The following is a 13,844-nucleotide window of genomic DNA, read 5'->3' on the forward strand; positions in this document are numbered from 1 at the left end:
GTTGGTGTAATCATCTTTTATTGCAATTCATATATCTATGATGTTTCTCCTGAAGTGCTGTCTCTGTTACTAATCCCTGTGTACAATCACTTGCCACTATCCTCTTTGTTCATTGTTAACCTGAAAGAGCTGCCAAGCTGCTACTAGACACCTACAGTATCTGGTTGTCCAGAGCAGTTTTATGTGGATCAGTATGAGGCAATCTTAGAGGGATCTTCAAACATCACATCTTCAAAGTTATCTAAATAAAAAGATGATGGTAAGGGAACTTTTGGATGGAAAGGAATGCTTCACCCTGGCTTCCTCTTCCTGGTTATATCTGATTTGAATTGCTCTAATCCCATTGCAACTAGGCAGGAGGAACCAATAGGTGGATCAAGCAAGGGCACAAAGAGCACCACAGATTTCTTCTGCCCCGTTCCTGCCATCTTGTTGCAAGGACACCAGTCAAGTTGTTCAGATCCTTCCTTCCTTTTGTAGCACCTCATCTAGATTCTACAGCCATTTTATTTTAAGACACATTGCCTCACTTGCAAAAGAAACAGCAAATAACAGCAAATACTTATTACTTTACTATCTTGAGAGTTACTGGCCCTGTAAATAGTTTATGTTGAATATGAACTTGAGGGTACAAAGGTGTACACAGCTACACAATAGCAATAGTAGAGCTTCAAACCAGATCACCAAAATAAAGTTTGAAGTTCCTAAGATTCTTTTCACTCTTCTGCTGCAGAAGATTACATGCATCAAATTCACACTGTAATCAATGGACAATTTAATAAATCTGTTGTGTATGTAGGTCAGATGGGGGGGATGTGCAGCCCTCCAGCTCTTGGTGGTCTACAATTTTCATCAGCCGTAGACAAAACAACATATGAGAAATGATCAAAGTTGTAGTCCAACATCATTTGGCCATGTTCTGCAGCCCCAATTTAAATGGGGCAATAGTAGATAGCTGGCAACAGTAACTACAAAAGAAATTAAAGGGATACAAAGTTGGTTCCAGATTAAGCATTTCATTTAGGTCAGTCTACTTGATCCTAAAAATGAATGTATGGGAAATTAAGATTTTTGCTTGTAGCTTTTGTAAGCATTGATTTCTAATCAGGAGAGAGAATGTGTTACAAATTAAACAACATGTTTTATATGCTTCTCTGTAGTTAGATGTTTCTGCACAGGACTGGGATTCAAACAAGATAAAAGAACTAAAAGATGCAGGAAGTGTTATATAAATTAGTAGATGGCAATATGGCTGTTTGTGGTGGACGTGTTATCTGAAATAAATGGATACAAGAAATTCATACTGTCTTAGTTTCAAAAATGCCCAAGGTACACATAATGAAAGTGTTAAATCAAGATCATCAGAAGACAACACCTGGTTTATACAATATTTTACTAAATGCAAGCTTTCAGCCACACAAACCAGGTCTAAACACCAAATACTGAAGAGCCAGCTTACTAACACTTGATGAGCTATACCAGTAAGGAACCATACTTGACAAACAGCCTACTGTAGAAACCCGTTTTCTGCAGCCTTTAGTATTTTTAGAAGCACTGGATTAAAACTTAACATTGATTTTCTAGTGAACCAACAAACAAAAACCCTTTGCCTCACCCTATTTTACATTTCCCAACGACTGGGTGATTGTTTACTTGGGACTTCCAAGCTTTTGACAAAGTTGCTCACCAAAGACTCTGAGCAACTTAGCAGTTGTGTTAAAACAGAGGAGCACCTCTTACAGATTGGCAACCCATTAAAAAACAGAAAACACTTGAGACAAAACAGTTCTTACAAAAGGGGAATGTAAATAGTGGTTCCCTTCAATTTGCATTGAGACCAGTTCAATTAGTTCACAAATGAGCTGGAAGCTAGGAATAAGCACTGAGTGCTGAGAAAGAAAGTAAGAAAGTGTGACATGCTCCAATAAAAACTTCAAACTGGAGAATGACCATTAAAGTGCACTTCACTGTAAGCATGTTTAAGGTAACGGACACTGGCACAAAAAGTCCTAACCAGATATGTGCTGATACGGTCTAAACTATAGCAACTTGGAATACTATAAAATGTAGGGCGGGAAAAATGCAGTAAAGGGAAATAAAAAAAAATTAAGGGGTTGAGGCAATGAAGATTTATTGCAAAATTTGTAGTTCCTGATTTTAGAGTGGGGTAGGCAAATGAGAGAGGGGGGCATAGGACATGATAAAGGTTGCCAGGAGAAGAATTTCTCATTATACCAAGACATCCAACAAAGCTAAAAGGTGGGATACTGAGATCAGAGAAAGTGTTTCTTCAAACACTGCATAGTTAAAGTATGGAATTTGCTACCACAAAATGTAGGGATGGCCACCCACATGGACAGCTTCAAAACAAAATTAGACAAATTCATGAAGGATAAGACTATCAATGAGTAGCACTCATGTCCTGCTTCCCACGGTCATCTATCTGGCTTGCCACTGTGGGAATGGAATGTTGAACTAGATAGGCCTTTTGGTTTGACCCAGCATGATTCTTATGGTTGTTTGTCACTGCTGTCTCCCACATAAGGGCACACATTGCTTGCCATATCAAAAAATAACATACAATAAAATTGTATGGGTGTTGAAAATTTCATACCTTTACTGCACAATTCCAGGCTTAACCACTTCACTGAAAGAGAATATCCCAGAAATGTGCCCACTGCTGTTAGCTGCTTCTTGTTTATCATTCTCTCTAGTATGAAACTCCTAGGAAATCCTCCTAACCCTTCTATTATAAACATGGTCCTAAAATGAAATCAAAGAGAACTTAATCTAAATTATTCAGATTCACAACGTTAACAAACTACGTTGTCTTCCCTAATTTTGTAATATCCTCCAGTGCTTTTGTTTACTTGATTACATACAACTTTTATCATACAATACAGATAGAGGCATAAATGGATCGTTAATTAACAATAAGCCTTTTAATAGCACCTTATTTAGGGATAAATTGTGCAAGGATGCACAAACACAGACACCTCAGGAATGTATGATTGCCTACTACAGTAGAAAAAGACCAATACCATCTTCCTATCTTCTCCTCTCAACATGGCATGCCAGCATGCTTTGCTGCCAAAACACTTTCATCACTGGATTGACCCACGAGGCTCTAATTGCTCTCTGCTATTCCACAACCAAATGTTCTTATGTTCGAAAGGAAAACAACAATTCTATAAATCAATACTTACTTCTCCAGTAAAAAATATACAGTTCACTTTTAATGCAGTAATTCCTGCTAATAATGAAGTTCTAGACATACAATTTCCTGCAGTACCTTTCCTATGGACAACAGGTAAGTTAAATGCAGATGAATAGAGATGGTTTCATCATTAGGAAAACTTTCATTAAGGCCAGGTGTCAACTTGAAAAAAAATGGGTTACACAGGCAAGCGATAACCAGTGGCATGTTCTTTCTTCACAGTAAATCAGGCCATTCAATTTCCAGAAGACAATCTATTACAGTTCAAAAAATTAACCAACCAACCAATTTATTACATCATAAATGGAAGTGAACTATAGTTCACAAAAGCTTATGCTGGAATAAATCTGTTAGTCTTTAAGCTGTCAGATGACTCCTTGTTCAAGCCATCGAGTACATCATGATAATGCTCACTCTAATTTTTCCTATTGAGTCATAAACTTTGCAAGCAACATTACAAGGAGCGCAATGACACAGAAAGCATTTTGTTTTTCTCGTTACAAGTCCTTGGCATTAATCTTTTATTTTTTTCAGCAGAATGAGTGTATCAGTTCAGGCAATCTGTTTAGTAGAAACTTATGTAAAAAATAAATAAATAACAAAAACCCCAAAAGTTTGTACTAAGTGAAGACAGAAGGAGGAACAGTATGATAACTGACAAGTATTTCTTTATTCTTGCCTTGAAACAGAATGTGCAGGGTATATACCACAGTATGTCACCAAAACAGGAAATTCAGTTTACGTGATAGTAGCAGAAAAGGAAATGAGACTTGACTTCTTGGTAGCTCAGAATGATGTTTTTAAAGATGATTCAGTGAAATCAAGTGACAAACTTTTTTCAGAAGTAGATTACTGCAGGATAGAATTCGTCTCCTTGCTCACTGAAAAACAATATGCCAAGGAAAAGACTGCACACAAGTGTGCGCAGTAAGTCTTCCTTGCAACCTACACCATGAAAAAGCTTTCACAAATTCAGCCCATGAACTGTCATCCCAAGGCAATCTTTAAAGGCATACACCTTCCTTTGGGTGTACCAAAGGTACACCCTCATAATGAAGTACATGTCCATCATTATACTATCTACAAAACTAATCAAACAGCAAGGGTACATAAGCAGTAACTGCAGCACTAAGCGGCATGAAGAGGGAAGAGTTAATATCCCCTATTCTGGAGTATCTGGAGAGTTAGGGAAGTGTTGCAAGGGTACTGACAACTGTCAGTTCAACATTTATAATTGAACAAATTATATTGCCAAGCTGGTGATAATATCCCAACCTCCCTTTGGTGCACTTTCTTTCTCCACTCTTTTGCCCTTTACCAGTTTATAGCCTGGCAAACAACAACTGGAACTGTGCTCAAATTAGCTTATAATATGGAGCCCTGGTTTCCCTCCCTTTAAGAGTTGAAACAGACAAGGAAATTGAGCAGACAAGATTATAAATCTGAAATAGACTTAAATACACACATGTGTACCCATGAAGGACAAAAAAATAAATTTCAGAAAAGCACAATTTCAGAGGCCTAACAAAAATGGAGACTCAATCGCTTCCCAAATCCCCGAATCAGTAATAGGAAATGGAAAATAGTAACAACTGGAGCAGGGATAGGGAGATAAGATAGGTTGAGTCACAAAGGCTACTAAGATACATGCTAGAGCTGAATGGAGGACTAAGAGGGAAGGAAGGTGAGAACAAACAGTAAGCCCTATTGTCTGTTGGGCATGCTATGGGTTGTTCAGTGAACAACCAATCCAACATGGTTTCATTGTAGGGTAGCTTGCCATGATGTGTGAACCTGCCCCATTGTCGTCGTTGTCTTCTTCATCATCATCATCATCATCATCATCCACCACTACCACAACACTGTATTTATATTTTGCCTTTCATCCTCTTGCAAGGAATCCAAGGTGGCTTACAAGGGTCTCCTCCTCTCTACTTTATATTCACAACATCCTTGTGAGGTAGGTTAAGCTGAAAAGCAGGAACTGGCCAAAGTCATCTAATGTGCATCATGCTGAGTGGGAATTAGAACCCAGATCTCCCAAGACCCATTCCAGCACTCATGTTTATCATCCTGGAGGCATCTGTCTGGCAATTAACAGAAACAGGCTGCTGGACTTGACAAGCCCTTTATTGCCCTCAAATTGTCAGGCACTTGGTCTTTAGTCAAGTGCAGCTGCAACTTATCTTTTGTTTAAATTCAACCCTCAGAATTGCTGCTGGAGGTTTAAAATTAAAGTGAGCAAAAATACATTTAATTGTACGTGTCTAAGATTGAAACAAGCTGAACTAATGAGGTAAATTGTTAGCAAAGAAGGAGCATGTATGAAAACAGAAGAGCTAGGGTTCTAATATTTTGGGGGTTTTTTTAAAGCTTACATCAGAGGCACCACTGTATTGCAGAGCAGTTTGGTAAGACTGAGGTTTACTGAGTTGTTTCCTTGTGCATATATATACATACAAATACGAATTCTGAAGGGAGTCACAGAGCCATCACACAGCTGTTCTTATTAACAGGACACAGAACTACATTATTACCTTGGCCACATATCCTCGTTCTGAATGGTAAAGGATATCTTATACAGTAGTTACAAGATACTACACAATATTAGAAAATGAGGACCCCCTAAAACGCTGAAACTACTGCCATTTCAATTGTTGAATGGCTCATGCCATTTTGTCTTAAATTCTTAAATTTCATTCAACTTTTATTGTGACCAAAACAGCTAACGAGGCTATATTCTATCATTCTACCAGGCTGTTTTCATTTGGAAATGATAAACTGAAATGGCTTCAAGCAATGAAAGATTTATCTGTTATGTCTGACCCTACACAAAATGTTTGAACTCTCCTGTTCTATAGTTCTTGGCAAGAATAAACAAGAATAAATCATTAGCTATGCTATACTTGGTTCCCACCAGCTCAGCGTTCTGGCCCTTACTGAGCTGTGTATTCAGGCAAGGAAAAATCGCAAAAGAAAAAAACAAAGAGTTTTGTTCCCATCAATCTATAGAGAGAAACTCACAGATGCTCCATTATACATTTCCCACTGACCTTCATCATCCAGAAGGGTTTGATTTGCAGGGAAGGGGGGAAACTCCAACAAGAGACAAGGCCATTGTATTTGTGATCCTTTTGTCAATTTTGCTAGCCTACTGCCAGACAAAACTTTATTGCTGATATGTTCTATTTAGCTCTCCCACCCCACAACACACAAGTAATCTTTGTTAGTTCTTACTTAGAATGTTAATCCATTCTCTTTTGACACCACAGTATACAGACTTTGGTTAAATGTTTGTGCAGAAAAAAAAGAAAGGGAAAAGCAGCAAAACTTTTAATCTTCATTTTAATTAAGCCTATAAATAAGGGATTGAGGAGTTTTGCAATTCAGTTGGTAATCCAACCCTAAGCATTAACTTGGAATTAAGTCCCATTAAATACAGTGGAACATACTTCCTTGCAGGTAGGATTCACAATTGCAGATGAAGGCCCAGGTCCTGTAAGTAATCTTGCAGAACTCTGACCTAAAGTCCAAGGCTGACAGAAGATGAGGCTGTATCCCTCCACATCCAGATATGGTGTTTTCAGTCAGATTGTAAGGCTAGTTTGTTCCTGAACCAAGACACAGGCAAACAATACCCACAGTCACCACAGGTTCTGTGATTTTCTAGAAAAGTGTTGATCTCTTGGAGGCTTTTTATTCATTTGTACTCAATGGGTGGATCTCAGTTGGTTTTTTTTTTAATTAACAATTCAGAGTATAGCACCTTCAAAGGCTACTACTAAGGCTGGACAAGATAGTCACCTAACCATAGTTAAACAAGCATCACACAGTTGGAGTGCTGTCTCAGTACAGGTTCATGATCAGTTTTAAAGTTACTAACCAAATGCCTAGATCCAAGTAAAATATATCCATCCTGTGCATATGTTTACCCACCATCTCACTTGACTAGCCTCAGGAGTAGAGGTGGATTCATATAAAGCTGCAGTATGAATCTAGTAGCAGTACTATCTCTGAGACACTGAACAAGACAAATCTTCATATGTCAGCAACTTGAAATATCCATCCCACAGCAAAATCTAGGAAGTCCATATGGTTCAAAATTATTACGCATGTATCTACATCAATACTACTGGAAGCATCTAAAAATAATGAAGCATTTTAATTTCCTTAATTACAAATTACAATTGCTGATCTAGCTATGACAAGATACCTTTATCTACTATGACTGCAGTTAAATCTAAAAGATATTCTTCCTCTCCTAGTCTCCTGGACCTGAAAACTGACCCAAGCCACCACTACTGCAGGCCAGTTTTCTCTACCTGATACTTGCATGTCATAAGCAAGCTTTGCCATCACAGGTAAAAACTGGGATAACCATCTAGTTCTCTCCTGAATGCACACACAGTGAAGTACCAGGTTGGGGAAGGCTGCCTTAAGACTTCTGGAAGAGTAGCCTGAGGTGCTAGAGTTTCTTCATCTCTCTTTACATGTGTTAGCATTCCTAAATGTGTTCTGTTCACATGAATGAGTGAAACTGGCCAAAATCTTATATAGAATATTTTAAAGATAGTGTAATGATTTCTTTTTTGTTAAACGCTCAAAGAGTGTTGAAAGACAGGAAGATAGATCTGGGGGGATAAATGTATAGGTTGTATTTGTTTAAAATTCTCTTGGCAACATTGTTTATTTTAGCTTGCTTTATTCATTTTAGGTTGTTCTGTTTCACATTCTTTTTGTGTACTTGTTTATGCTAAGAAAATAAAAAATGTTCAAAAATAATAGAAAGATAGTATAATGAATTAATCTGGTAAAGTGAAGTAAAACTCCTGCAGATGTGTACATTGATATACAAGTTCTAGGCCTGTTGTAAAATTATATCAGGAACACCCCCACAAATTTTTTTGAGTTGCTGGGCACATTTGGAATTTGAGTTTTATGGGAGCTTACAAAGTGGCTAAAATGGGGTGCCCATCCATATAGTGGCTGCCAGGGTGGGCACAGTCAGCCATAAGACACTCATTTTGCAGAAAGTGAACTGTGAGAGTAACAGAGTACCTAAGCGCAGGCCAGACGTGTGGTCTGAGCTCCAAAAACACTAAATGACTCTTTTAAACCCATATAAAGATATTGCTAGTACTTCATTTTGTGGTATGCCAGCATCCTAACTGTTTTTCTTACCAAAAAGAAATTTTAAAAATAAAATAAAAACATTGGCTGTTGCCAAGAAAGGTCTTCATGGGCACCATATAGGAGACTCCAGAATTACAAACGTAGCAAATGGTCAAAAGCACTAGATGTACCCCAATCCAGGTTTGCCTGGAACAAAACAATTGTCATGAGTGAGCAACCCAAAGTCCTCACAAGATCCTCTCCGTGCAATCAGTTCAGAGCTTTGGCAAGAGTGATCTGTCTCTTCTCTGGCAGTCTGCTGTGTTGGAAGAAAGATGGTAAGAAAAAAAAGGAAAGAGAGCAGAAGAAAGAGGAAAAGTGATCATCCATCTACTTTTGGTTCTTGCGTACAAGATGCCAGCTTCGAGCCCACTCACTGTTGATATCTGGCCTCAGACATGAGAATCTGCAGCCCACGGCAGGAAAAAGGCCACCCACCCTTGGTCTAAAGGAATCCACAATAAGAAAAACCAAGCATTTCCAACCTGCTCCATCATTCATTGTTATCGTTCCTTGTCTTCATGCTTTAAGCTTTAACCTACATGCCTGAGGATATATAGGGAATATCTCCAACATATAATCCCATAACAAGGCCTTATTTGCCAAGTGGAGGAGAAAAGAGGAGAGAGATTTACTCTCTCAAGCACTGGATGACTCCCTGCCAGACGTATTTTCACATAGGAAGGGGAGCATGGCCAACAAAGCCTAATTGCTCTTTTTCAGGAAGTCCACAGTAAGCATTTCCATATTGTGAAGGGTAAGTACTTCTGTATAAAAAATACATTTGGAAGTGTTTCTAAATTGTCATGCTGCCTTCCAGTGAGAAGGCAGTATTAGAGCTACTTTGATGGTTCTGGGAAAAAGGAAGCAGAAACTTTAGTCAGAGATCAAGATACTGCAATGCAGCACCTACTACACATGCAGACACCACCTTCTTCCAGCACCTTCTCAATTTGATCTTTTCAAACATCCAGGAGCACTTGCTCCAAAGCATTGTCCTCTGGTTGCCTGCCAACTTAATTCCCAGGATTGCCTCCAGGTCCAAGTAGAAACAGAAACATTCCTGAGAAGTAAAAATTGTGGATGACTGGATGACAGTACCTTCAGAAGGTTCCTAGCTGCTCCATGAGAGAGAAAAAACTGAACCTGTCACTACTTTGTGGAAACGGTTCCAGGTTAGCAGTGTGTCAACTCAATAGGGTAAAGAGGAAATTTATTTATTTAATTTCTATATCATCCAACAGTCAAAGGTCTCTGGGCAGTTAACAACAGATCCATGCTCTGCAAAGTAATTTGAGAGGACAGGGGAGTTTGCAAAGTGACTGCAGGGTGGAGTTGAAACTGAGAGAACAAGAAGTAGGTGGGATTAGAAAACCTTGTATGCAAGGAACATGAACTGGGAGTGTGCATATAATTATGCGAGGAGGTGAATGAGTGCACACATGAACTGTAAAGTGAAATGAGTGAGTTTAGCACCTGGGTCATGACTCTATCTCAGTTCGTGCTCTGCTTCTGGAATAACTTCCTTGTATTTCAGCCTCAACAGGCTGTCTTTCTGAAAAATGGAAGCCTGACCGCACCTACCATGGCAGTCATTTTGTGACAGCACTCTCAACATTTTCTCAAAATTCCAAATGTGTCCACTGACCCAAAAGGGAGTTCCTGCTACAGATAGAGCAATACTTTTATTTGTAGCCCAAAAGAAACAGAAGCTGGATTTTTCCAGAATCTGGATATTGTCATCTCATTATCCAAGACCCATTATGGGTAGCTGTAGTTCTTCCCCAATCCCTGCCACAGCAAGAACCATTAAGAGGACAAAGGGAACAGATAAAGCTTAGTTATATTGAATAAGGCCCATAGTCCATCTTGCCAATAGTTTTCTGATTAGCTCCCAAGATCTCTCAAATCATATGCGAAATATTTTTAATAGAAAATGACAAGGCACTGCAAAGCATAATTTTTGCCAGTGAACTATGAACCAATTCACATTGTGCAAAATGCTATTCCAGAGATAAGACACTAGTGTGATTTATATTTTGAGTTGCTCTTTAAGAGGTTAAGCTTTTACAGAGTTCTGGGCTTTTCAAAGTATTTTATTGCTGTAGTTAAAATGTTATACACATTACCCCACCTTTGGAATGGACAACAGAGATAACAAATGCAATAAAACACAGCTAATGATTTAAAAAGTGGCACTACAGGCAATCACTGTTCTGAGTGTTTCATTCTTGCATTTGAAGTCACAAGAATTAAGAAACAAGACATAAGAAAATATCTAGATTTATTTAGTCCTAAACACTTGTCAGACTAGCATATTTGCTACATAAATAGGGAAATGGCTTAGCTAAATAGGAAAATATAACCAGAAAGGTCAAATGGGTTGGTTCAGATTCACTGAGAATGCATAAATCCTCCCCTAGGCTCAGAACAAAAGCACTCGCACTACTCTGACATGATCACAAGGAGGCTTGGTTCCATCTTAGATTAACTGCAGTGTACTATGCTGCTCAAAGCTGAACAGACTGTGGTTAATCTTAAGCAAGGCTAATGTACACAACTTCAAACAATGATTTATGAAGGAGTCTTGTTTTTACTAGTCTTGGTTAAGAGCAACCAGTTTAGGTTCAGGCAACACATTCAACCATGGTCAATCTAAAATGTATATGGAAGTTTCCAATTTCCTCAAAGCCATGGTAGAAGAAATGAGAGGAGAGGACAATTTTGAGGGAAACTAAGCTCATGACTGTGACACTAACTGAGGTTTAGTATTACATCCCAATGCAGCTATTTGGACATATAACTCACTGTTGCCTACTCAGAATTCTTTCACATCATCACCTACTCTTATTAACTGGAGATTCTAAGGATTAAATAAGGGATCTTCTACATGCAAAATTGATGCTTTACAAGTGAACCATGATCCCTACCCTTGGAAATTCAAGTTTAATCTCATGTACGTATTAATTTGTTTAACTGTACCTGTTTAAATAAGATGCACTGGAGAGTTCTATTTTACTGCTTTTCCTACTTGTACATTCACTGTTTTATCACTTTCCACGTCACCCTTAAAAAAGAGATAAAATGGTGTTACACAGAAGCAGACACTTTCACAAGGAAAGAAATTCTTACAAAACTATTTGCCTCTACAAAATAAGCATTTGTTGCAGGAGATTATATACCCTCATGTTTGGACCACTTCTAAAGCAGTACCTAAATTTAGTTTTGTCTCTGTGTATATTTTGGAGTTTCCTATTAGGGCCAGTGACTAAATCTGGATTTTCAGTTAAGTATGGCCATATATCACAGAAGGACTGCAGAAGGACTATCACCTAAACCATGGTTGTACAACCTTTCTGACCCCAAGGCCTGCATCATCTGATGCAAGAGAGTATCTACTTTCCTGGGGACCAGGGGCAAGAAGTTATAATCCAGAAACAGTAGAAGGGTCACAAGCTTCCCACAGCTGTTCACACAAATGAAAATAGAAGCTTTCAGTCTCCCTCTTGTATGGACGGCAATGACAAAAGGGGAGGACTGCACAAACCCTAGACTCATTGAGATTCCTTGCAAATCATTAACCACAGTTTAGGTGACCACCAAAGTTATCACCTATAAGTTATGTTTAGCCAGAAAGAAGGAATATCTAACCAAACTAGGACAGTGCCAATGCCTACAGATTAGGTAGCAAATTTCTATCTCACAAGAATGCTCTGGTGGATATGGTGGCAGCAACCTCTCTTATCTAGGCAAAGTTACACTATTAAAGGAAAAGATGGATGGAAAATTCATGTTTAATTTTCTGACAATTTAGATTTTAACTAATTTAAGGAAAGCAATGCTTGTTTGTTGAGAATACTATCACACATGAGGACAATCCCACCTTCTGAATACAAGTGCTCATCATTCTCACACCTCAGCGGGGACCTTTTAAAATTTATGTACACACAGAAGCTGTTATGCAGATGTGATATCTGGAGTACTCCTACCCTCGGTATGAACATTTTTTCCTTGATAGATACAGTGATGCTCTGTACCTCATTTGTTTCAGGAGGCTGTTTAAACCCTGAATCCTTTGAAGTCCAAATCAATTTTCCCCATTAGAAATAATGGAAAGTGAATTAATCTGTTCCCAGACCCTAAACAATTCCCATTTTGGTAAACTTAAACAGCAAGTATGGCCTCCTGAAATGAATTAAGTTCCAGATTATATATGAGGTGTGACCAAAAATATGGTGAATGTTTAAATTAAAATAATTATTACAGTAAAAGACACATTCCCATTAATCCACCTCAAAATATTCCCCCTTGCTTTGAACATGCTTACCCCAGCACTGTCATGGCTGCCTTGATGACCTGAATCAATTCAAGGTGAACTGATTCAAGTCAAGATGGGAGGAATCAGCTTTACTTTCAACCTGGGCACACAACCAATGACATTTTTGCTGCAACTGCATTTTTTTCCCTTTGCTCACAGTTCAATGTTAGAGTTGTTGAAACTACGAGGCACCACTGTACATCAGGGTCAGGCTTTGAGCAACATAGGTATTTAAATGTCCCTCACCAGGGCACAGTATGCCCTATGTTTGCAGATAAAGGAAATGAAGATACAGATGTGAAACTATGGACTGGATGCCTAGGAACCTATCAAGCAGCTGCATCCTTTTTTCCTCCTTTTTCTTAAGTTGTGATGTGTTTATATTGTTTTAATAATTGACGTTTTATATTGAATTTTTATATTTTATATTGTACTTTTATATTTTGTATTTTGACATCTTGTGGACAAATACCTGTTGGATCACAAACCTCTCAGAATCCATACCTTGTCACTTGCCTTTGCCAATTTTTTCTTTTTTGGATTATCTTTCCAGAGAGATTCTATGTTTATATATGCTTGCAGACTCCAATCATACAACTGAGAACCAGTTACCTGGGAAAAAACAGTCAATTTAGCAACCATATTTCAATTTTGTTTTCAGCTCTATCAGTATTTAATTAAGATATTTTGTCAAGACTGTTAGTCAAGTCACTTTTATTGTATTTAACCACAGACCATTTCAACCAAACACTGATCCTGCCTAATATCAGCAGGGAAAATTAAAAATTACATAATAAAGCAGCAAAATTACTTGTACAGTTAACAGTCACTTCATTCAGAATGTACGCCTGAATATTCAAAATATTTGCTGCCATAGCAAAAGCCACCCTACATATAGTACATGGATTTCCATCTGATAAGCCACAAGTAAAATCAGTTGTATAAGCAATTCCTCGCATGCGCATGTGTGCACACGCACACACACAGGATGAAACAAAAAATTATCTTGGCTTTCCACACAAGCAATATAGAGCAAATAATAAACAATTATTAACTGGACTAGTGCTTCTATCTGGGCAGCTTTATTAAGCACTTCCAAATGTCAACAGTAATGACAATAACAAGACATAAAGAAAT

General features: G+C 38.2%; 1 protein-coding gene across 5 annotated transcripts in view; it reads right to left on the minus strand.

The window, feature by feature from the left end:
* Window position 1: 1 nt before the first annotated feature.
* APOO (apolipoprotein O) overlaps window positions 2-13,844 on the minus strand; it is a 33,601-nt gene continuing 19,758 nt past the window's right edge. Inside the window, exons 7-9 of one of the 5 annotated variants that reach the window (XM_044442301.1) lie at window positions 13,212-13,319; window positions 11,372-11,456; window positions 2-241 (exon numbers count right to left, since the gene is read on the minus strand). In XM_044442301.1, the coding sequence (XP_044298236.1) occupies window positions 11,400-11,456; window positions 13,212-13,319 (165 nt within the window). In that variant the 3' untranslated portion in view covers window positions 2-241; window positions 11,372-11,399. The other 4 variants (XM_044442298.1, XM_044442296.1, XM_044442300.1 and 1 more) reach the window with 4 other exon arrangements.

Source organism: Varanus komodoensis, unplaced genomic scaffold (assembly GCF_004798865.1).
Source record: "Varanus komodoensis strain SLA01 unplaced genomic scaffold, ASM479886v1 scaffold4, whole genome shotgun sequence".
Lineage (NCBI taxonomy): Eukaryota > Metazoa > Chordata > Lepidosauria > Squamata > Varanidae > Varanus > Varanus komodoensis.